Source organism: Dreissena polymorpha, chromosome 3 (assembly GCF_020536995.1).
Source record: "Dreissena polymorpha isolate Duluth1 chromosome 3, UMN_Dpol_1.0, whole genome shotgun sequence".
Taxonomy (NCBI): Eukaryota; Metazoa; Mollusca; class Bivalvia; order Myida; family Dreissenidae; genus Dreissena; species Dreissena polymorpha.
In genome coordinates, this window is record NC_068357.1 from 101,124,515 (window position 1) to 101,150,990 (window position 26,476).

Genomic DNA, 26,476 nt, shown 5'->3' on the forward strand with positions numbered 1-26,476 from the left:
AGCAAGAAAAATATGCAATAGGCTTGCAACCAAAAGGTGATAAGAAAAGCAGCAACTACATGTAGCCTCTCCCAAAACACTTTTTATTACCTTATTTTCCACACTGGTTGATATATCTGTCAGCTGGCCAAGTTGACCCTATAAATCAAAACTAATTATAATTATAGTCTAAGGCATCTTATACACAAAATCATTAAAATTTATATAATCCAATGTATTTTTTTTTCATAAATCAACTTAAATGTATATAATGAAAGGCTATTTAAGACAGGGGTGGCGAAATCTCAAAAAACTATACTTGTCCACGGACAACCATTTAGGAAATTTAACTTGTCCGTTGCTGAACTACACTTGTCCGTTAATGTTCATATAAATTATAAACGCATTTATTGATTAATGTTAAAAAGTGTGGAATATATCAAAATGAGTATGATTTGCTTGTTTTTGTTTATACTTGTATTTCAATGGTACATTCATTATAGCAGTATATTATAAACAATATAAAGACTTTCTCAAACTTTAAATCTTGCGAAGCTAGTGTTATTAAAACATGTGCTGAACATAAGTACATTGTAATCTTAACAAATTAAACTAGTCCAATATGTGGACCTCTTCAGACTGAGGCTCGGCTACTGGTAGCAATTTGATTATAAAAACTGGTAACCATTGAAAATCTGTTAGCCAAGTTTCTTGAAAAGTTCTGGTGCGTTTACTTAGATCATATTTTTTATCATAATCTTTCTTAGTTTTTTTGGGAGGTGGGCTTTTTAAAGCTTCAGGTTTCTGCTCCGTTGTTGAAGATTAAAAAAAAAAGTTTCATCTTTACCATTAAAGTCGTCTTAAATAACAAGGTAGACCGTGTTTTGAATATCTTAGATTGATACTTTTTATTTCCGTCTGATTGTAAAAATAAAGAAACCAATCTGTACACTGTCTAACAGTCGGGCCGAATGTTGAAAATGCGGCATGCTCCCGGTCTCTTATAGAATAAGGGAGATCACTGCGCAGGAAAGTGCACGTATTTTAGCTTGATTGCTCCGCAAATAGCACTGACAATGTAATCGCGTGTCAACATCCGGTTTTGTAAAACTTAATTACGGCTTTAATACAATGTAATTTTGTATACCTGGACGCGACTTTTAAAAAACTTGTTGTCCACGGACAACTTAATTGAAAAAAATCAGTTGCCCAGACAAGCAAATGTACGACTCGGGCAACTCGGACATTTGATTTCACAAACCCCTGTAAGATATGCGTAACTTTGTATGCAAGGAAACACAGAGAAAACCTATGCAAATCAAGAAATGGTTAACTTAACCAATTAAGTTTAATACATTTATGTACACAAATTAATCAGATATATTAAATACAAAAACAGCCCGAGAATAAATACCAACCTGGTTGTCACAGAATACCAGCTGCATGTTATTTTTGGGGTTCCAAGCCATGGCAGTGATAGACAGACCTTTCTCATTCCGATGCCTTCATGAAGAGGAATATAAACATGTCAATACTGTCAAACTGTGAACACTACATTCCGATGCCTTGATGAAAAGGAATATAAACATGTCAATACTGCCAAACTGTGAACATTACATTCCGATGCCTTCATGAAAAGGAATATAAACATGTCAATACTGTCAAACTGTGAACACTACATTCCGATGCCTTGATGAAACGGAATATAAACATGTCAATACTGTCAAACTGTGAACATTACATTCCGATGCCTTGATGAAAAGGAATATAAACATGTCAATACTGTCAAACTGTGAACACTACATTCCGATGCCTTGATGAAGAGGAATATAAACATGTCAATACTGTCAAACTGTGAACACTACATTCCGATGCCTTGATGAAGAGGAATATAAACATGTCCATACTGTCAAACTGTGAACACTACATTCCGATGCCTTGATAAAGAGGAATATAAACATATCAATACTGTCAAACTGTGAACACTACATTCCGATGCCTTGATGAAGAGGAATATAAACATGTCAATACTGTCAAACTGTGAACACTACATTCCGATGCCTTGATGAAGAGGAATATAAACATGTCAATACTGTCAAACTGTGAACACTACATTCCGATGCCTTGATGAAGATGAATATAAACATGTCAATACTGTCAAACTGTGAACACTACATTCCGATGCCTTGATGAAGAGGAATATAAACATGTCAATACTGTCAAACTGTGAACACTACATTCCGATGCCTTGATGAAAAGGAATATAAACATGTGAATTCTGTCAAACTGTGAACATTACTATATGTATGAGACACATTAAAGCATATCCTTGAGCCTCATTCTGGCAAAACTGGGTTTAATGCATGCGCGTCAAGTGTCTACCCAGATGAGCCTATGCAGTCCGCGCAAGCTTCTCAGGGACAACATTTCCCATTAAGTTGGATAATTGTCTTAATTTAACCAAACAACAATTAAAACATCAGGACAGCCATCATGCATGAGGCCCAATTTTCCAAGAGCACAATTATGCTTTCATGCACAAGCCTTTATATTGAACTAGAATAAATAACCTCTAAAGAATGTTCTAAATTGTCAGTATTTGAATCTGCTGTTAAGTAAATTGAGAGCATCACACAAATGTCTAACTTAAAGGATGAATTTGAATAGCATCTGCAGTCATGCGAAATTACAGCAGAAATACCAACAATGACATCGTCTTTGTCTGAAGACTTTTTTGTCTCCTACATTTGGTCCCTGAATAAACATCTACGGGTATTAATGATTAATCATTATGTTTAAAAGTGCTTGCTGTAATATTATATTGCCCCCTGGGTGCAAAAAGGTATCAAGTGACATTGAAATTAGAAGGCACATGGTACCTTTTTGCATCAATGGGGCAAAATTTATTAACCTTGCTCTACTTTTTTATTGTATTTTATCAGCCTCTTCTTAGCCTAAATTCACTTAAGGCGCAAAGTGCTTTGACTGATTAGACTGAGCAGACTGCACAGGCTAATCTGGGACAATGATTTAATGTCAAGCATTAAACCCCATTTTCCCAGAATGAGGATCATATGCTTTACTGTATGCTTATATTTTACTTACATTATTTACACTTGAAGCATCGCCAGCCTATCACATGAACAAGACTTAACAACCAATTATTACTGAATCCTTTTATTTATGGAATGATTTCGTTATGTGTTTTGCACTTACTTGTCTACACAAGACTTGGCCTTCAAATCAAACACAGCTATCCAGCCATCATATCCCCCGGCAGCGAGGTACTTCCCATCAGGACTGACAGCCACCACAGACACATGCTACACAGAACACATGACAACATGACTGTGATGGAATTGAGCATAAGTCAGCAAGCCCCAAGTTCTAAACTAGAAACTCTAATTTTCAATTTCATATAATGGGCTCATAACATTTTTATTATGAGATAAAAATATATTTAATTAAAATAATGAAATGTTCATAAAAGAACACACAAGCCATAATTTACCTCTGTGAAACATGGATCAGTGATTGAAGTTAACTTCTTCCAAGATTGTCTCTCTAACACCACGACTTCCTTGTGCCCAGGTACATAAAGAACCTTCAACATTACCATCAGAACAAAAAAATGTTGCTTGTAAATGTAACAAAAGCAGTAAAATCAAATATAGCCGGACTAAATGTCGAATAACTTGTGTGTTTTCATAGTAACAGTCTGGCAAATTGCCAAACAAATTATTTTGCAGTTGTCAATGCCTATGTTTTCCTTAGAAGTCATATCATTTTCTGGGTACAGTCATCTCATTTTGTAAAAGATGTCTATTTTTAAATGCAGCACATTTTAGATAAGTTTATTATAAAAGTGATGTGTGAAAAGTAGTTAAAATCTCATTTAAATACACCAATTCATCCAAGCAAATGTTTAAATACGTTTTGTTCTTAGAAACATTACTACTCAAAACAAGGGCTGTTTGTAAAACATGCATGCCCCCCATATGGGCTGTCAGTTGTAGTGGAATCCATTGTAAGAATACGTTCGTTCTTGTCACTGTGACCTTGACCTTTGACCTAGTGACCTGAAAATCAATAGGGGTCATCTGCCAGTCATGATCAATGCACCTATCGTCATTATATTATCATCATCCCTATGATGATTTTGTAACAAAACACAATCTTAATACATGGAACATCTAGTATATCAATCACTGTTTATCCGAATACTATACATGTCCGAAATAGGTACACTTAAGAATGCCTTACCTGTTACTTTAATAATCCAAATTTTCCTTGTTGTTATCTGGTTTAATAAACCTTATCAAAAGTTTGTTAAATCCAGTTAATGCTTTCTCCATTATTGAATCCCCATTACTAGTAATTTGAATTGCCAGCTTTGTTGTTGAATCTAATTATGGCGTCGTTGTCGCCTATGGTCTCGTTGTGCTTTGACGACTGTTGAAGTCGTTTTCATCTATGTACAAAAATTTCTCTTGTTGCATTTTCACTTGATACTTTTTTACATTTTATGTCATTTACATCTAAAGTCTGTTTGTTTCCATGATGAATTTGCCAAATGAATTGAACAGTTCTTCTTTTGCATGTAAAGTAATGTCCGGTATCTCTCCAACTAAAGTTGCCAGTGTAATATCAGAACATGATATATTATTTCTATGTAATATTTCTTCAGTTCTGTATTAAAGACTTGATCTTTCTTGTGAGTATTTTGAACAGTCAAATATGAAGTGTTTTATACTTTCTGGTGTTCTACATGCTTCACACTCCACATCTTCGCTTTGAATTTAACGCGGGTTAAATGTTACAATAGGTCCGCCATTTGCAATGTCGAAGGTCATGACGTAGCAATTTAATTCTACTCGGATAATTTATATCTAATCGAGGAAATGTGTTTTCTCAATATTTATGTGTAGTATTATGACTTGTTAGTTTAAAAAATGAACTGTGATTCCAGTTTATATAAGATGTGTGTTACTCGTACATGTATCGGTGGATTAACAAACTGACAAAACTCGCTGGACTGTAAAGTGGATCTACGTAATTAATAGACCTTAGATCAACTTTGTTTTTCTTTCATTATTTTTGCAGACTTTCTTCAACCGTGCAGTCTGCCAAAACCCGCAATTATCGGAGGGTCAATCAATTATCACGTAATCATTAGACAACTTACGGCACGCGCGAATAGGCACGAGTGTGTTGTTATAGCAACCAATATTAAGGGACTGCCTTGTCTTGGTCAATTAACGATCCGTGCGGGGGGGGGGGGGACCTTGACCTTTGACCTAGTGACCTGAAAATCGTTAGGGGTCATCTGCCAGTCATGATCAATGTACATATGAAGTTTCATGATCCTTGGTACATGTATAAGCAGTCATGAGTTATCATCCGGAAACCATTTTACTATTTCGAGTCACTGTGACCTTGACCTTTGACCTAGTGACCTGAAAATCATCCGGAAACCATCTGGTGGACGGACCTACCGACATGAGCAAAACAATATACCCCCTCTTCTTCGAAGGGGGGCATAAAAAGATGTATCGATAATTCTGCAATAATGAGAACATTTAAATGTTACAGTCTGAAATAAACTTACCATTAAATCTTAAAAACCTTAAAATGATATCTCTTAACATTACAAGGTCATTTTTCTACAATCGACACAATATAAATATAATTTAAAACAACACCTAATCGATCTTTCCTTTTTCCAATGGCCAACTATAATAGAACAAGAAACCATCGGAGACGGGTGATGCTCCCCAAAGGTTTTTTTTGTCACAATATTGCACTATATATTCAGAGAAAAGGAAACGTCTTGAGGGGCATAACTTTGGACAAAATAATACGATGGATGGTTTAGCAATTTAAAAATTTCAAAGGGCCATAACTCTCTAAATAAATCATCTAACCAGAACCCACAATTAACATGCGCATCTCCTCAAGGTAGTTAAGCTTCCCATAAAGCTTCATTGAATTCCATTCAGTAGTTGGGGAGAAATAGCCCAGACAAGAATTGAACTATATGTACAGTTTATAGAAAATTTCAAAGGGCCATAACTCTGTGAAAAATCATCCGACGAGAACCGGCTGATAATATGCACATCTCCTGTTGGTAGTGCAGCTTCCCATAAAGTTTCATTGAATTCCCGTAATAAGTTGCTGAGAAATAGCTCAGACAAGAATTGAACTCTATGTACAATGGAAAAATTCAAAGGGCCATAACGCTGTGAAAAATCATCCGACGAGAACCGGCTGATAATATGCACATCTCCTGTTGGTAGTGAAGCTTCTCACAAAGTTTATTGAATTCAGGTCATTAGTTGCTGAGAAATAGCCGGGACAAGAATTGCACTATATGTACAATGGAAAATTTCAAAGAGCCATTACTCTGTGAAAAATCATCCGACCAGAACCCGCTGATAATATGAACACTCCTCTTGGTAGTGAAGCTTCCTATAAAGTTTCACTGAATACTGGTCATTAGTTGCTGAGAAATAGCCTGGACAAGAATTGCACTATATGTACAGTTAATGGAAAATTTCAAAGGGCCATAACTCTGTGAAACATCATCCGACCAGAACCCGCTGATAATATGCGCATCTCCTCTTGGTAGTGAAGCTTCCCATAAAGTTTCATTAATTCCGGTCATTAGTTGCTGAGAAATAGCCCGGACAAAAATTGCACTATTTGTACAGTTAATGGAAAATTTCAAAGGGCCATAACTCTGTGAAAAATCATCCAACCAGAACCCGCTGATAATATGCACATCTCCTTTTGGTAGTGAAGCTTCCCATAAAGTTTCATTGAATTCCAGTCATAGTTGCGAGAAATAGCCCGGACAAAAATTGTGCACAGACGGACGGACGGACACACGGAAACACAGACACACGGACAGATGAAGCGGTGACTATTTAAAAACACACACTATGTTTAAAGAAGTTAGGTGTTATAAATATTCAATTAAACTCTTATTAAGATGCATGCTTTTTTAAGTCATCACCTTTCCTTTCGTGGGCTCCCAACACAATCTGCACAGGGTTTTTGATAAACTGTAAAAAAAAAAACAACATGAAAACTACAGATTTCTGAGATATACACTAATATATACTAATAACCACCAACATAAAATAAAAAGAAAAAGAACAGATGGATTCACTTCTATTTTCAGAAAAAGACCTAAAACTTTGCCTTAAAAAATGACAATAAAATAAGAAAATAAAATAAATTGTTTGATTCACAGTACTTATTCCAACATCTCTTTCAACTGAGTTCCATGCCACCTTTCTTATAACAAACTTTTCTTCCCAAGACTACACAATTGTAATTGATCCTTTGTTTCTTACTATGTTTAAAAAACACTAGCAGTCAATCATAGTCTAAAATAGTTATATAGAGTACCCCCTTAGGTTGCACTACTTCTTCCTAATGCATGCAATTTTAAGTAAAGCACTTTGCAAAAGTAAGATAATGTTATTGCTTGTCAGCTATTGTTTTCCTTTTTGATAAAGTACCAGAAAACAGCACTTTCCCAATAGGTAAACTAGAAATGGCGCGGCAGAGGCCGACGCGTATCCCCACGCCGAATGTTTGACCTAGGTGTGCCCCAGGGTTGGTAATGGGGCCATGCATAGCTGAGATTGACAGTATTGTCATAAGAGAAGTTCATCATCAATTAGAAGTGAATTGGTGTAGAAATGAAGAAGTTATAGTAAAAGGCAATTTTGGGTGGGTGTGACATATGTGGGCAGGGCGCCCCAGGGTTGGTAATTGTGCCATGCATAGTTGAGATTGACCGTATTGTCATAAGAGAAGTTCAGTATCAATTTAAAGTGAATCGGTGTAGAAAAGAAGAAATTATAGTAAAAGGCAATTTTGGGTGGGTGTGGTCTATGTGGGCGGGCCCCAGGGTTGGTAATGGGGCCATGCATAGTTGAGATTGACCGTATTGTCATAAGAGAGGTTCAGTATCAATTTGAAGTGAATCGGTGTAGAAATGAAGAAATTATAGTAAAAGGCAATTTTGGGTGGGTGTGGTCTATGTAAGCGGGGCGCCCCAGGGTTGGTAATGGGGCCATGCATAGTTGAGATTGACTGTATTGTCATAAGAGAAGTTCAATATCAATTTGAAGTGAATCGGTGTAGAAATGAAGAAATTATAGTAAAGGCAATTTTGGGTGGGTGTGGTCTATGTGGGCAGGGCCCCAGGGTTGGTTATGGGGCCATGCATAGTTGAGATTGACCCTAATGTCATAAGAGAAGTTCAGTATCAATTTGAAGTGAATCCGTGTAGAAATGAAAAAATTAAAGTAAATGGAATTTTTTGGTGGCTGTGGCCTATGTGGGCGGGCGCCCCAGGGTTGGGATTGGGGCCATGCATAGTTGAGATTGACCCTAATGTCATAACAAAAGTTCAGTATCAATTTGAAGTGAATCCGTGTAGAAATGAAAAAATTATAGTAAATGGAAATTTTTGGTGGGTGTGGCCTATGTGGGCGGGATGCCCCAGGGTTGGGAATGGGGCCATGCATGGTTGAGATTGACCGTATTGTCATAAGAGAGGTCCAGTATCAATTTGAAGTGAATCGGTGTAGAAATAAAGAAGTAAATGTAAAATAACCTAAAAAAAATGAGTGATAATTTCTGACGCGGCCCCACCCCAACCGCTATAACTTTTGACCCAGGGGTCAGATCAAAATTCCAAATAGTGCAGGGTCGCACATATGCTCATAGCTACCATGTGTGTAAGTTTCAAGGTTCTAGTGCTTTTAGTGTAGGAGGAGATAGTGGTCAGGACGGTCGGACAGACAGACGGACGGACGGACGGCGGAGATAACCACAATATCCCCACCTTTTTTTCAAAAAGCGTGGGGATAAAAACTAAAAATTGCCCATTGCGGTCCCAAAAAATTCCAATTAACAGTTTCAAAACAATTTCTTTATTTGTAAATAAAATGCAACATTTAGTTAATTTCCCTATGGCTTGAACCTTAGTTGATATAATACTGACAACTTGAAAACAATTGCAATCAATTTGTGAGTATTTGTTAGCAACATATCAAAACACCATTTTTCCAATGTGACTTATCTACCTGACATCACTGCACTTGGACAGCATGTTTGTGCTATGTATCACAGTGCGGTCTGCCACCTTCCATATCTTCACTGTACCATCACAGCTTGAGGAGGCCTTAGGGAGGAACAGTAAGGAGTTAAGCCACGTTCTTGGAAAACTGGGCTTAATGCATACGTGTAAAGTGTCATCTCAGATTAGCCTATTCAGTGTGCACATGCTAATCAGAGATGACACTTTTCACCTTCAAAGAAGTTTTGTTCAGTAGAGACTCCCTTTGAAAGAAAATCCTATAACAGCGGAAAGTGTCGTCCCTGATTAGCCTGTACGCACATGCAATACGCCTTGAGCATGGCTCTTATATTTCCCACTTCAGCATAGTATAGCAGGCATATCGATAACACTTCATGTTGATAAGCATGAACAACTATGGAGTATCTAAAAGTTGCCAAACCAGTGATTATTTTTGCTAAAAATTACTGATTTTCGGCTGCTTCCCTATCGCAAAAATCAACCATTTTTTCCCAAAAAGCTGACCAAAATTTCCCCAAAAAAGCCCAATTTGCAAAAAATATTTTTTTTTGAAAGAAGTCTCTAATGTCTAATGATTTCTTAACTCTAGAACTCTAGATCTCACTTTTTTTTTTAAACATCCTAAAAAATATATAACTTTAATTTAGTCCTTTTTGTGTTGATAAATAATTTCCAAATTTGCCACTTTTATCAATTCAAAAAATCCCTATTTGACCAGACTCCTTTTCCCAAAAAGACTAGAAAAACCCCTGGACATGCACTTAAAAACAATTTTAATTCTGTTACTGATAATCATATTTATAATGCTTTATTTTTCCCTATTTCATGGTTTATCGCACTATTTTCCCCTATTTCATGGTTTATCGTGCTAATTTTCCCAATGCAAATGGCACAGGCTGTAACAAATAAAAGCAAAAAAATCACTGCAACTTCAACGGCACAAACATCTGCATATTTTATCTAGACATAACAGAAAATATAAACAATCATGCACTTCCAAATAGTTTTTAAAAGTAGAAAGTTTTATGTTGATAGACAGAAAAATGAAGGACTAGTTCGCAACACAAAATACACCTGCGCAGCATGTAGATCAACCAACCTACAGAGTGATTATAGGATTCCTCCCAAATTTCGTTTGCTGGGTTATAACAACACTACTGGTACTTTAATTTAAGGGATTGGGAACATTCTTAGTAACTTAGCAGGGCCATGTATTTCCTACCAAGTATTCTTCATTTGGGTCTAGAGCAACACTAAGGACAGGGGCTTCATGACCCTGATATGTCTTTGTACTGCAGTTGTCTACTTCCACAATCTTGATGGCAAAGTCACTGAAAATCAAACAAAGTATAACAGAGCAACACTTACAGATAAGATAAAGAATTCTGACATAATTTAGCGTATTAATTGTTTTTCATATGTTTTAACGGAGTGGTATAATGAGCACTTGAAATTATTTTACAATATGAATTAAACTGAGGCTGCATTTCATGTGGACCTGTGTTCCAGCACATCTACGTGATTAACATACTAGAATCATGAGTTGGGGCAAATTTGTAACTATAGCTGCAATTTCCATCTGTTTTGTTGTTACTGAAAGACTTTCAAATTTGGTGTTGTCTTGTATTGTGGGGGGAAACCAGATTACCCAGAGGAAGCCCCACCTGTCTGGTATGGTGACCACCGACCTATCTCACATACTTCCAGGAAAAGGGATTAAACGAGGATCTTTAATGTTTAAGCACATGCGTAACTGAGGCCCGTAATGCAATTTTTCCTTTTCATTTATTCTGGCCAGCAAATATTCACTGTCCTTAGCCCATACATGCCAGACGCGTCCAGATCTCCCGCTTTGGGGTGTGTGAAGTAATGAGACCATTTGTTCCGACATTCTACATATGTAGAAGTTTACAATAAAATTCCTTATTCATTGTTCAAGCTATGTCTGGCTAAAACTAACAAACCCTAATCCCTTGATTGCTGCCTTTTAGTTTAAACCTATTTATTTTAGCTTGATTGCATCCAAAGCCTAAGGCTTATATAAACGCTCTCGAGTCCGTTTCCTGGGCCTAGAACCAGTACTTGGTGTCTTTGGGGGAGATCTAAAGAATGCTCCCACGGTGGGGATCGAACCAGTGACCCCGTTACACCACGGTGACTGCCTATTAACAACCTCAGTGCCTTCCCCAGGAATTTGTTCAGGCGCCCCGGGGCCTAGCGGGGGTGGGTTCGGGTGGGGTGTCCCCTCCCGACGTTGATTCACGTTCTGTGGTGCGTTATAACTCAAAGAAAAACAGCGTCAAAAGACGTCATTTGGTGCGCTATGACTCTTCAAAAAAATCCCCCAGTCATTTAAAAATATATTTTTTTTATATTGTTTAATTGTTTTAAAACTTTTCCGCACAGATAGTAAAATCCAGACTCGAACGATTCACCAATACATCCGTTTCAACCCGACTCTATTACTGTATACTTACTTTTTTCAAGTTTCTATTTATTACCCGATAATCCCGTTTACTCCGTTTTTATCAATCTCTTTCTGGTAAATATTTACGATAAAAGCTTTCAGTTATTTCTTTAACACAAACCTTGCCATTTTTTAAGTGACTATCTATAGATTTGATGAAATATTGCCTCTGAATATGCGTCAATCCCCTGACCTGTTGTGCGCTTGTTAAAACGCTCAATACACGCCATTTGTATGCAATAGACGAGACGTTGTACATGCTGCATAATTTTTGCGCTCTTTTTAATTGAGAAAAAGATTCGACACAAAATAAATTTGCACTGCTAATTTGAAGCAAAAATATTTAACGTTGCGGTAACATTTACATTCGGAAGTGTGTTTCGGATTAAAAACGCGTTAACATCGACTGACGGGAATGGGTTTAGGATTACAAATTTAATTATTCAACAAATATTAACCGTTGCGTTATAAATTCAACGATAATTTGTTTAAACACTTTACGAGTCGAATAAATGTATTGACGGAATTATGCATGAAATTCACGTTGTCCACCAGGATCACGGCTGGTTGCCATCATCAGTCTTCTAACTATCGATTATCGGACGAAACATTTACAAGTGTGCGTAATTAATTCAACGAAAATTTGTTAAAGCGCATAACGTGTCGAATAAATGTCAGAAAAACGACGTGAATCAGTTCTATAAATGGACATGTTGAAATATACATGTACTGGAATTAAATCAATTGTTATCACATAATTGTAACCGGGAGTCATTTGCACAACCTACTCGCTATAATAATTAATTGTTTACCACTTGCAATAAATTTCTCGTATTAATTATGAGTCATAGGTAACACTTGTTTACAGTAAAAAGGTGTGATGATGATGCCCGAAACCGTCTTTAATGTTCTGTACTGTACTAATTACCGGTTTTATATTACTCAAATGGTACAACTTCTTGCTAATCAAGCTGCGATAAACTCTTAACGGTACTTCATGCCCGACGTCAATCAAAAATAATGGTCGATAGTTAACCCCGCCCTCATAAGCATTCGCGTAACCGATTGGACGATGAACTTCACAGTTTGACGACTGGAAAGTTACCAGATACATCCTTTTCAGCATTTAAATGACCGTGTAATGTGGCTAGAATAATCGATACGCGCGTTATGCTGTTCTCTTATGAGTGGATTATCCATTACCCCATGTGGCGTTTATGGCGATTACTTGTGAAAGAAGGTACCGAGTGCTCTTTTAAAACAGGGGAATATTGATACACTGATAGGGAAACCTTGATTTTTCTGGACAATCTCCACTTTCTTTTACTGAAGAATACACTGATCGGAAAATTTCAAGCGCCCCGGGGACTCTGATTTCGAAATGGCCTGGGGAAGACCCTGCAACCTGTTTTCTAAATTCTACTACTCATGTGCACCTGTGTAGTTTTTGACACCTTATCAAATTATTGATTTTATCAGGCATTCACACCATGGTGTTTTTATGATAGGGATCGCTTATTGCTATCAATAGATGTATCTTACTGAAATATAAGCCAACTGGGTTAGAATTGAATGGCCCAATGAAGTTGCAAGATACTTTTATCCTGTGTATTATACCACCTGTTCATGAAAGTTTTAAACACATTTATTGTTGATACTGGCCAGAAATGTAGAAATTTTTATAAGAATCTACTGTAAAGGTGAAATCATTAATTGTTTAAAGTCAAAAGTGTCCCAGCGGGAAAGTCCCACTTTTTGGTCAAATCTACTGACATTTTTTGTGGAATGTCCCAATTTGGACTTAAAAAATCATGACATGTATGCCTTCACCATGTCTGATAATGAGAACAAATTGGTGAATGATATAAATGTATCATGTATGTACCTTGCACCAGCTACCAATATCTTGCCAGTTTTGTTGAGCACAATGTGATTAGCTGGGGCTGTGAACCTTGTAAGAATCCCATCAGGTGTCCCCTCGGGAAAGTTGTATGCCTGAATTGTGTTTGTGTCTGTTGCAGCAAAATAGCGACTTCCCTGCAGAAAATGAAATTTTGATAATAGAAACGCTAGCCAAGATATGCTTTTGATTATAAACATATAATTATTTAAAAATCCTCCGGTAACCGCATTTCAAGTGGTTTAAGAATAGAGTAACAGAATCTCTGAATGAATGCAACAATAAATGATAAACCTTAATTTTGTTCTTTAATTTTTGAAATGCAATTATAGTTGTTTTTTCCTCATAATGGTTGTTTGTATTTAATTTCTAGAGAAGTAATGTGGTGGTGAAACAAAATAATTGGAGCGCATGAGTGTGAACTCACCACAATAGCTTATTTCTTAATGTAAACAAAATGATCCAAACCAAGAGACACTCGATATGTAGTTGCAATAATTCAACAACTTTATAACCCACATGGTTGCTGAGAGTTGCAATGCGCTGTGTATTGTCCTATATTGCAAAATTTGATTACCCCTGCGAGGGCTAAGGAACACTGATTCTGCAAAAACGTATCAACGTTTAGGCAAGCATTTTTTTTTATTTGTTCTACGGGAGCGCCCGACCCTATTTTTCGACAAATACAAATAAAAATAAAAGTCACTTTCGTTTTTTTTATTTACATTTCACCCGCCGACCTGGTATTTTATCCAAAACTAGAAAAAAAATGTGCAGATTGCAGAAAGTGTTGTTCAAAATTTGTTTTAATACGGGTTGTTTCGTTGTGTCAAGTCGACTTGTAAAGCGTCAGCAATTTTTATTGTCTATTGCAGCCAATACCAAACGCTATTAGCCAATTGGTGAGTATTTAACAAATGATTTTCATATTGCATTTCCGAAATGGTGGACATTAACAACAACGAGACAAATGTAGCATATTTTAAAATCAAATTAATTAAAAACGGAGCAGACACAATTTCAGTTAGAAAAGTTAATCTTCAGAACACCATTGTTGACATCATGCCCATATTATGTGATACGAAATTCAAAATAATAATGAGTTTTTGCAGATGATGCAGATGTGTCACCAATGATAACTTTTGGTGTGTTAAAAAGTTTTGGGTAGGTTTAATAACTATGCATATTTATTAAAATGTAGATCCTGAAATATTTTTATAGATAAAAATCAACATCCCGAAAATGTCCAAGAAGTACTTCTTTGCGTTTCTTTATAATGAACATGAGGACTGAACCTATTCCCCACTCACCCATATATATTATTTATTTAGAAAAAAAGTATGCAACACAGCTTCTGAAGAAAATAACATTGGGTCCGGATGTTCGTATGTCCGTCAAAGTCACAAGAAAGTTTAATTATTTTTCTTGACACAGTAGCAAATTAACATGCTTATTATTCTTCATTAACTTAAAACAAAACATTTTTTCCATATATTAAACTGTATAACTATTTTTATATCAACATTTAAACCATTTATCTGGTACCTTTTGACCAAGTTACATCCCTTTGTTTGGATCAGTTCATTGTATTGAATTTCTACAGAGGAAACCAAAGTTTTGACTTCCAAAATGTCATGAAAAAGTAAATGGAATTTATTTCTTAATTATTTGATCAGTTTTGTAAATCATAAATACATCTAAATGTATTTTTCAACAAGAGCACCGCATAACGGGTGCCACTAAAAATTTATCATTTGGCAGGGGGGGTGGTGGGTGGGGGGTGAGGGTCTCACAGTCAATTAATTATGACCATGTCAGACATCACTGACAACCCAGGCCTGTGGTTTAAAAGAGATCATAGCCAGAGTTGATAATGTATCTATGGACACAAGTCCACAGGTATGTAATGAACATCAAAGAAATTATATCATTAAAAAAAAAAACTTTGACAAATCAATCATTTGGGTTATAAATAATCAAAATAATAAATCTGTACAGTACCTGTGAAAAGAACTTCAATTCTTGGTAAGAAAATATATAATATGAGATTTATAATTATATAAATTATTTCCCTTGAAAATAATTGTCTGTAACAAATGTCTATTTTTAGTAGCAAATAATTAAAAGCCACTACCGTGAAAGTAGATTCACCACTCAAAATGTACAGTTCCATGAGATACACATGCATGCCAAATATATAAAGTGGCTATGATCAATATTGAATAATTTTCTCCCTTTTTAAAGCTTATTACTTCCCTTAAATCTGTATTTTTTACCGTAGACCGTAAAGGATGACCTAGACCTTGACCTATAACCACAATGCGTTTGTCAGAAACACAATGCCGCCTACTGCGCCGCTTTCATTTATTTAACAACAAGATGTGTTTGTGAAACACAATGTCCTCCTATATGATGTTTGACCTTGTAGGATGACCTTGACCTTGACCCTTCACCACTCGAAATGTGCAGCTCCTTGAGATACACACGCATTTCAAATATAAAATTGCTAGCTTCAATATTGCAGAAGTGACATTACATGCGCAATTTTGACCCATATATTTGACCTTAAAGGATGACCTTGACTTTGACCTTTCACCACTCAAAATGTGCAGCTCCATGAGATACACATGCATGCCAAATATCAAGTTGCTATCTTCAATGTCGCAAAAGTATTTATAAAATAAGCGATTTGGGCCACATATATTTGACCTCTGACCTTGAAGGATGACCTTGACCTTTCACCACTCAAAATGTGCAGCTCCATGAGATACACATGCTTGCCATATATCAAATTGCTATCTTCAATATTGCAAAAGTATTCATAAAATGAGCGGTTTTGGCCACATATATTTGACCTCTGACCTTGAAGGATGACCTTGACCTTTCACCACTCAAAATGTGCAGCTTCATGAGATACACATGCATGCCAAATATGAAGTTGCTATCTTCAATATAGCAAAAGTTATTGCAAAATGTTAAAGTTGGCGCAAACAGACAGACAGACAGACAGACAGACAGACAGACAGACAGACCAACCAACCAACCAACCAAACAACCAACAGACAGGGCAAAAACAATATGTCCCCCACTACTATAGTGGGGGACATAAAAATATATACGTGGGCAGGTCAGATGTTTTTTCGACCCTAGACCATGAAGGATGATGTTCACCTTATAATTTTACCACTCAAAATGTGCAGCTCCATGAGATACACATGCATGCCAAATATCAAGGTGCTATCTTCAATATTTAAAAAGTTATGGCCAATGTTAAGGTTTTAGCACGACGCCTACGGCGAACGGCGAGCTGGCTATGACAATAGCTTGGGTTTTCTCCGAAAACAGCCTCGCTAAATATGAGTTATTATTTAGCCGAAAAATGATGTTCTATCAACTGTACATAATGTTTTCATACTGCAGGATTTGTACTGCAAGGAATGCAAGTAAATTTATCACACCTCTGGCTCTGTTGATAAATGTGCTCAATTGGCTCTATGTATTTGTTCCAAGGGTTATTATTATCTTCATATAGCTCTCTCTATCCAAGAAAATGGCATTGCTGTTTCTCCTTAAAATAATAGACAACACATTCCATAGAAAATTTCATTTAAACTTATAACTGTGAATAAGAGAGGAATAAAATAATATGTGCAAAAGTTTACACCATTTTATTTTGACAATACTGTGAGTATTTTACGAAATTATTAAAATAAAATACTATTTTAAAAATATACAACTACATAGTTCAAAAGTTGTTTACTATATATAATTAATCTTGCGAGTAAATTATATACAGTCAGCAGAGTAATTCTACTAGAACAATTTAAATCCTTCCTACATGTACTATATAATTCTTTATATGGCTTTCACTTCAGAAAATGTTCAATGAAATAAATCTAGGTTTCTAGGTATATTGTGTCTTTTACCTCAATATTTTGTTGGGGCTAATGTGAAACCAATGGACATGATACAAAAACTATGAAGATTACTTCCATACAATGTCACATACAAAATAATTATCACCTAACCCATGCGTTTTGAGAGAATAAGATTGTTTAAGCTCTTTATTATATAAGTAAATATTAATCATGTGAAACAAGGACGGGTTATTGTTTACTCCAAATGTATGATTTGATCACACCTAGAAGAAGAAAACACTAACATGTTACACACCAAATATTGAACCCCTGACCCTTGCGGTTTCTGTGTTGTTAGGGATTATCAAATACATTAATCTATATAAATCAGTTGACCCCTGAAGCGCAAACAGTTTTGACCACAGAGACATGCTTTGAGGAAACTTAGCAAAGAACCACTATATGGTTGGCATGCAATGTAACAAACCAATGGGCTTTGCGGTTTCAGAGAATGATTCTATTATTTATAAGCAAAACAGTAACCCCTAGGGAGGGCAAATTTTCTGCATAATTTGAACAAACTTCAAAGAGAACCTCATAACGATGTTACACACCAAATATTGTAGTCATGCCCCTTGTGTTCACTTTACATACATAAACACTATAACTCTCTCTGAATATAAAATGAAATGCAGCACATATTTTTATAAGTCTATAGCTCTCGGTTTCTTAAATGAAATATTCACATTTTACGTACTAGAACTTTCACTACACAAAGTTTGGATCAAGATCAATTCAGGCGCAGTCTGATCAGGATCCAAAGAGTTCGCTTAACATCTTTAGAAGTACTGACTGAATGACAATTATGTTGAACATTTTGGATCCTGATCAGACTGCTCTTTTGGAGCCAAAATGGTCGCAATCGCCCTATGGTCCAATTTCCTGTTACGTGGCTCATTTTTTTCTCATGATTGATACAAATTATCATGATATAAAGCAAGTATGTTGAATATTAAAGAGTATTTTTTAGTGTGCATATTCCACCCATGGATGAAAGTTACAAAGTTGGTTGTTATTTAAAGCTATTAAATAATGTAAAAAGTTTTCAAGTTTTTTTTATTATAAAGATACATATGATATACACTCAACAAAAGTTTAACGATCACTATAATAAACGACACACCTGGCGTGTTTAATAGTCTCTATTGAAGCAATATAGTATAATACATGCGAAAGGTGCTTTTACCTATAAATATATATAAAAATATGTTAACTATTTTTATAAAAAGCTTCTACAACAGTGTAATCAGATATATAAAACACTTAAAGGTAAATGCAAGTATACATAAGGTTAAATTTGCTAAATTTTAAATTTTCAAAAATAAAAAAAATAATCGATTAAGACAGTTTTTGTTCTAGTTTTTGTTTGTGGACTGCTCACTTTTCATGCTTTTATTTTTATTTTTATTTATCCCCCCCCCCCCGACTCAATTTAAAAAAAAAAAATTCCCGTAAAACAAATAAAATAAAAATGCTGGCCTTACCTGTATTCAGCACAAACTCATGCAAATGGTACCATTAAAGCAAGAAACAAGACTATTGCCAATCAATATAAATCCCCTACCGGTGAAACTCCACCATTTTCAGATTATTTTTTTAAATATTTGTTTCCATAGCAACCAGAATTCTTGACGTAGGAACACAATGAAATGACATGCATAATGTCCATATTGCCATCTGTCCATGTTTCAAGTTTCATGAAAAAATATGACCAACTTTTAAAGTTATCGCAGGATCCAGACATGTGTGATGGACTGACAGACACAAAGAGCATAAACCATAAGTCCCCTCCGGTTTCACCGGTAGGGGACAATAATTGCTTTTTATTTACTTTGTTATCTATCGTACGCTCTATCCACCATATTAGAAAACTGTCGTAATGTTGCTGACTTAAATTGTCGCTATCGGTTAGGTCCCAGTACACCAATCTTTTGCACATTGTGATGTTTGATGTAGCCTTAGTCAATAACAATGTCTAACAGATGTCAAGTATTTACACTGTTTCAAATTTCAACATAAAAATGTCAGCATGAATAGTGTTTTAAAACATCGTCGTGTTTTTTAGGTGGCATGCAAAGGATAACAAAAGTAAACTGACATTCAGGTAAATTTAATATGTTTTTGAAGTTTATTAATAGCTCTCCTTAATTGGTTTAGTGTTGCGCACTAAATCGCTGCGCAGAACTGCAGTTGTGTAGCTTTATGAAGGGGTGCATAGAGCCTTTTATCATTTTTGCTATGACGGCTCTGGTAGACCGTTTATATGGACTACTCTATACATGTATGAGGGAATTGTACAATACATAATTTTTATATTTGACAACCAGACAATGAACTGGTTCAGACATCATTTCAACTGCAAGATAAACTTTTACCTTGATGGCAATCGAAAATGTCTTGTCACCACATCTGTGGGAAATAGCGTCATCATCGTCAATTCCATCCCAAATACGAATATCGCCGTCAGAACCACCAGTCAGTATGTACCTGAATTCAACATAAAAACAATGCATCACATTTGCATGGAATCCGGATAGTTGCAATAATTCAACTCTCAGCTTTATAACCCAAAGGGTTGCAATGCACTGTCTATTGTCCAAAGGTGCAAAATTGTAACCCCGCTGCAAAGGCTAAGAAACACTGACACTGTAACCTCAAAAACTTATCAACATTTATCTGTCTAACAGACATGGCGAAAGACCGTCACAATTTACAGGCCAGACTGGCCTACCAGGAGAAAAAATTCACAGGCCAGTTTAAATTTTAACAAGCCTCAATTTTAAGCGTTTGACTAACATAGAGCCATTAGTCTCCACAAGGCAAAGTAAATTCACAAAAGGGCAAACATAAGCATGAACACCTGATTTGGAATTAATGAAGCGTATTAGTTTCAGTTTGTTGATATATTTACGCTTTACACATATATACACACATATATATGAGTGTTGTCAATGTATTTAGCTAAGAGCAATTAATATATTAAATAAGTTTACCTTTAAATATCCATTTCACTAACATGCCATTACAGCCAACTATAGTGTTGCAAACATAATAAAGCAGAATATGCACATGAATCTGATTAAACACAGATCCATTTACATATTAATCGAATCATGTTTGCCTTTTTTTGCATTTTTGAACGATCAGTGATTTTTTTGCTTTTATTTGTTACAGCCTGTGCCATTTGAATAGGGAAAATTAGCGCGATAAACCGGTAAATTGGGAAAAATAGTGCCATAAACCATGAAATTGGGAAAAATTAAGCATTATAAATATGATTATAAGTCACGGAATTAAAATTGTTTTTAAGTGCATGTTCAGGGTTTTTTCTAGCCATTTTGGGAAAAGGAGTCTGGTCAAATTGGGATAGTTTTAATTGATAAAAGTGGCAATTTGGGAATTATTTATCGACAAAAAGGACTTAATAAAAGTTATATATTTTGTAGTATGTTTAAATAAAAATTTGAGATCTAGAGTTAAGAAATCATAAGTCATGAGAGACTTCTTTCTTCAAAAAAATATTTATTTTTTTTTGGGGGGGGGGGGGGGGGGGGAATTGGGCTTTTTGGAGGATTTTGGTCAGCTTTTTGGGAAAAAACATTGATTTTTGCAATTGGGAAGCAGCCGAAAATCGGCTGTAATTTTTAGCAAAAAAAATCACTGACGATAATCCTGTAACTCTTAAATGTATTTGTCTTCGCGAGTAGACTGCATTCCAATTTTCAAACACTTGTTCTGTGACATTCAGAACATTTCCAAAAAGGTGTCTAAAATGTATGCTCTGTTGTAGAATAACACGCGCTTTTAATTAATCCATACGTATTATGGGACATCTGCATTAATTCGATTGTTATTGTCCTTTTCGCTGAGCATCGTTATTTCTTTCTATTGTCCGCCATCTTGGATCACGTTAACAACATGTGTGCAACGAACGTTTCTCGTATATGTCCGACTACTTTCGCGAACCAATAGATGTCGTTCGGCGAGACGTTTCGTTGACGTTTTGAAACACTTTGAGAATTTATTGATGCAGATTGTTACAAAATTCAACGTATTATGTCCGGAAATATCATGACTTTGTAATCATGAAATAATGTAGTTGTGAAAACTGCAAGAGGGTTACACTCTCTTGAAGCAAAAATTTTTGCATTTCACCGTCGGCCTTTATTGAATGTTCGTCGGCAATGGCCCCATGTCCAGGGGTTCTGAAATATGCTGTCCGAGTTGTCCGAGTCGTCTATTTCCCCTTCCGGGCAAGCAGCTTTTGAAAGCTGGCTTGTCCGGGGACAAGTAAAATTTCCGTGGTAAATTTTGTTTCGAGAACGAAACTTCAATATTTTCCGAAAATAAAAAACGAACTAGCACACTTTTTTAACTGGACGTAGGTTATTTTCCGATAATAATTATTTAATGTAGTAAACAAGTCCACGCGTATATAGCAAAAGCCAATCACGCATAAGGTAACATTTATAGTAGAGAAACCAGCGCACGTGTACAGCAACAGCCAATCACGCATTAGATTACATGTTTCGTAAATTGCAAATGGCCGCAAACATGCGTTACCGACCTGCATTCGATTTTTTAAAAATAAAACCACTTTAACGTCCAGCCATGACGCTAACAGACCAATGATAAAATCAGTTCGGCTTCGGAAAAGAAGAGAAAAGCCGAGTATGAATATGATAAATCATACGACGCCAAGCGAAAACAAGAATTTGTTGAGTCTTGGCTAATTGAATTTCCTTGGATGGAAAACGTTACCGGTGTGTGTAAATGTAAACTTTGTAAGGAGTTTCCTTTATAAGCGGATAATTATATACTTATATTTAGCGGAGATTATTGTATTTCAATTGAATTTTCTAGTCATGTTGAGATTATTAAATATCCGAGATGGTATCATGTGTGACTTAAACGTGTTCTTAATGTTTGCACATCTTGCTTGTATTTTCTAGTTAACTATGAATATAATCTTGCTTGTATTTTCTAGTTAACTATGAATATAATCAAAAATAGAACTTAACAAAAGTGTATGTTTGTATTATTTGCTTAATTAGTAATGATGTTTTCCTTTATTTATATTAAAAGTACAGACAAGTACTTCTTTGGTACGGACAAGTGAATTTGTGGGTCCAACATGTCCATGGACAAGTAGACTCATAAAATATTTCAGAACCCCTGATGTCTGGTCTAAAGCAGGGACTACCCTAAGGGCGACTAGAGTGATAATTTCACTCTAACGCCGTGATATCGCCCTACGAGCCCAGAAAAGCGAAGATCAAGTAACCCAATTTTTTTTAGTAAACAAGACCGGAAAAGCAAATATCAAGCCGCCTGATTATTATTGCCAAGGCGTGCTACCGCCCGCAGGCAATTAGCAAGTTTATTGTTTATCTAACGGTTACACAATTTACTACCCCCCCTCCCGCATGGATTGTAAATTGACCGTGCTACGTCATGACCTTCGACATTGCAAATGGCGGACGTATTTTTACACTCAAGCCGCTTTCAATTCAAAGCTGGCAATTCAAATTACAAGTAATGGTGATTAAATAATGGAGAAAGCATTAAATGGATTTAACAAACATTTGCTAAGGTTTGTTAAACCAGATAACAACAAGGAAAATTTGGATTATTAAAGTTACTGTAATGGTACCATTACAGCAAGAAACTAATGCTTTTTATTTAATTTATTATTCTTTGGTACGCCCTAGTCACCATTTTGGAAAACTGTTGTAATGTTTCCGACTTAATGTGTCACTATTGGTTAAGTGGCAATACACCAATCTTTTGGACATCGTGATATATGATGTAGCTTAAGTCAATAACTATGTCAAATATTTACACAGTTCCAAATTTCAACATAAAAATGTCATCAAGAATGGTGTTTTGAAACATCGTCTTGATTTTTAGGTGGCATGCAAAGGATAATGTCTGTCGGCTGCAATTCAGGTAGACAGTTAAGTTAATGTGTTTGTGAAGTTAATTAGTGGCTTTCCTTAAGGCAATAGAAAATAAATTCCTAGATTCTCATCTCGCCCGCCCATCGAAAATTATCCCGCCCGAACGGTTTTCATTTTGAAAAAAAATCTGTAAAAAAAATAGCCGCAAAATACTGAGGACGAAACGGCTGAATGAGTACGAAAATTGCGAAGTGCGAATCGGCAACTCAATGTCTCCAAGACAATTATTGATTTTTAACGGCGCACGAGCTTCGTCTGAAATTTAAGTGATCAAGCGAAAACAACAACAAAATGTTTTTTATTTTATTTGTCAATAAGCTGATTGCGGTATTTGGTCACCATACAATTAGTGTTATGTCGCCTTTCACGTGCACGTTTGTTCGAGTTGCGACCCTTGACAGATCTTTACTTGGGGACGCGATACAGAAACGCCGAAACATGTCACCAAAAGTTATTTCATTTGTTTGTCTTTTAATTTGTGTGCTGTGCTTTCAGCACTGCTCGGCAACGGAAAAGACCGAAAATGTCGAAGAAAAAAAGGAAGAAAAGATTGGTACTGGGTGTCAAAATGTGCAGAAACTTTAACTCTCGCGGACCTGTACGATGAGTTCATTTGTGGTTCATATGATCAAGCCCCATCGTTGAAAGTTGACCACCCGAAAATCGTCTGTGCCCAAGTCGGCCGAAATAAATTAGATTTGACACAGATGTCAAATTTTTAGGTTCTATTTGGGAATGGGTCCCCTACCGCCGTACCTAGTTGCAATAATTCAACTCTAAGCTTTATTGCCCAATGGGCTGCTTAGAGTTGCTATGCGCTCTCTTTTGTCCATGGGTGCAAAATGTTATCAACAATGCAAGGGTTAAGAAACACTGAAACTGCAACTACTTATTAAAGTTTACCTATTTAAACCACAAACTCATTCAAATGGTACCATTAAAGCAAGAAATAATTGATTTTATTGACATGGTTTTGTTTTGTACGCTGTATCCGCCATATTGGAAAATTGACCCAATATTGGTTAGGTCGCAGAACACCAATATTTTGCACATCGGGTTATGAGCTCCAGCCTTTAAAGTCGATAACGATGTGGTATTTGATACAGATTACACTGTTTCAAATTTAAACATAAACATGTCAGCGAGAAAAGTGTGTTGAAACATCGTCGTTTTTTTATAGGGTGCATGCAAAGGATAACATCAGTAGGTTGCCATTCAGGTAAATTTAACATGTTTATGAAGTTAATTCATTATTTTCCTCAATTTGTCTCAAACAACGTCTGTTAAGTGAAGCGCACAGATTCTGTGCGCTGAACTGCACCCATGTATAAGAAGGGGTGCATATGGACTCCTAGAGCTGCCCGCCATAGCAAAAATTATCAAAGGCTCTGGGAGTCCGTTTATATGGACTACCGCCGTACCGGACCATATTTAAACGGAAAAAAACACCGACGTCTGTTTAATGATGAACACAGAATGGCTGCGCAGAACGGCGGTTATGTTTATGAAGGGGTGCATATGGAATCCCATAGCCGCCAAAGCAAACAATATAAATGCCCATGGGTGTACGCTTATAAAGTTATATCAATTATCATTTTAAATATTATAATCTCAATGAGTGCCACCATTTAAAACTTAAGGGTCATTGAATTACATAAGTGATTACCTTCCATTTTCATCAAAACAAACATCTGTCAACCCATCACTGTGGGCATATCGCATAGGATTCACTGTTGGCATTTTATTTTTTCCGCTTTGTTTATGGCGCTCTTTCAACAAGCGCCACAGTGACTCGGACTACACAAGGTTACATTGCAACATATTGGCTTGAATAATGGATTTCTAAAAATTACAGAGGGGCGGGGCGTAAACGTTTTATTGTTTAATTATAAAGTTATGGTGACAGACATACATGAATGAAAATTATGTAAAAAAAGAGACAGTTGGGAACATACATGAAACGCAATTATTATATTGCTTTCATCTTGGATATGATGGTAATATCAGTACTAATAATAGCAGATGCCAATAATAATAATAATAATAATAATAATAATATAATAATAATATAATAATAATAATAATAATAATGATGATGATGATGATGATGATGATGATGATGATGATGATGATGTGATGATGATGATGATGATGATGATGATGATGATGATGATGATGATGATGATGATGATGATATGATGATGATGATTATGATTATGATTATGATGATGATGATGATGATGATGATGATGATGATGATGATGATGATGATGATGACGATGACGATGACGATGATGATGATGATGATGATGATGATGATGATGATGATGATGATGATGATGATGATGATGATGATGATGATGACGATGATGACGATGATGATGATGACGATGATGATAATAATAAAAATTAATAATAATAATAATAATAATAATAATAATTATAATAATAATAATAATAATAATAATAATAATAATAATAATAATAATAATAATGTCAATAACAATACTATAATGATAATCACAATAACAATAACAATAAATTAAAAAATAGTCAATGCACATCATATCATCATCTCTTCTTGTTGTTCTCCTTTATAATGTATATTTTTTACGAAAGTGAAAGAGAGAGGTAAGGTGGCATAAAGGAAATGTTTTATTCAACGGTCTCTATGACCTGCGCACGCTATAGCTATGACGTGCGCGCGCGATAGCTATGACGTGCGCACGCGATAGGTATGACGTGCGCACGCGATAGCTATGACTTGCGCACGCGATAGCTATGACGTGTGCACGCGATAGCTATGACGTGCGCATGCGATAGCTATGACGTGCGCACGTGATAGCTATGACGTGCGCACGTCATAGCTTACCAATCAGAAAACATATCAGATCAGAACAGGTAGCGCGTGCGAAAGCAATAATTGACCAATGAAATTTGCCGATATTTCAGCCATTTGTAACTAGCGCACTGAGCACATGTTGTGTTTTTATAGTCCATTCTCAATACATAATGAATTTCCAAGCTTTTCAATCCCTTTTGAAACAAATCACAAAGTATTTCCGTTTTTTTAATAACAAATGGCTTATATGATACCTTTTCTGACTTGTCAGCTATCGCGTGCGCACGCCATAG

The 26,476-nt window shown here is 35.9% G+C and overlaps 1 protein-coding gene across 1 annotated transcript in view; it reads right to left on the reverse strand.

The window, feature by feature from the left end:
- LOC127870780 (WD repeat and HMG-box DNA-binding protein 1-like) overlaps nt 1-25,157 on the reverse strand; it is a 60,640-nt gene extending 35,483 nt beyond the window's left edge. The window contains exons 1-10 of the mRNA XM_052413256.1: nt 25,008-25,157; nt 19,757-19,868; nt 13,450-13,601; nt 10,320-10,428; nt 9,084-9,181; nt 6,995-7,043; nt 3,491-3,583; nt 3,196-3,302; nt 1,398-1,482; nt 91-138 (exon numbers count right to left, since the gene is read on the reverse strand). Of these exons, the coding sequence (XP_052269216.1) occupies nt 91-138; nt 1,398-1,482; nt 3,196-3,302; nt 3,491-3,583; nt 6,995-7,043; nt 9,084-9,181; nt 10,320-10,428; nt 13,450-13,601; nt 19,757-19,868; nt 25,008-25,081 (927 nt within the window). The 5' untranslated portion in view covers nt 25,082-25,157. The remainder of the gene's footprint in view (nt 1-90; nt 139-1,397; nt 1,483-3,195; nt 3,303-3,490; nt 3,584-6,994; nt 7,044-9,083; nt 9,182-10,319; nt 10,429-13,449; nt 13,602-19,756; nt 19,869-25,007) is intronic.
- Between the last annotated feature and the right edge of the window lie 1,319 nt (nt 25,158-26,476).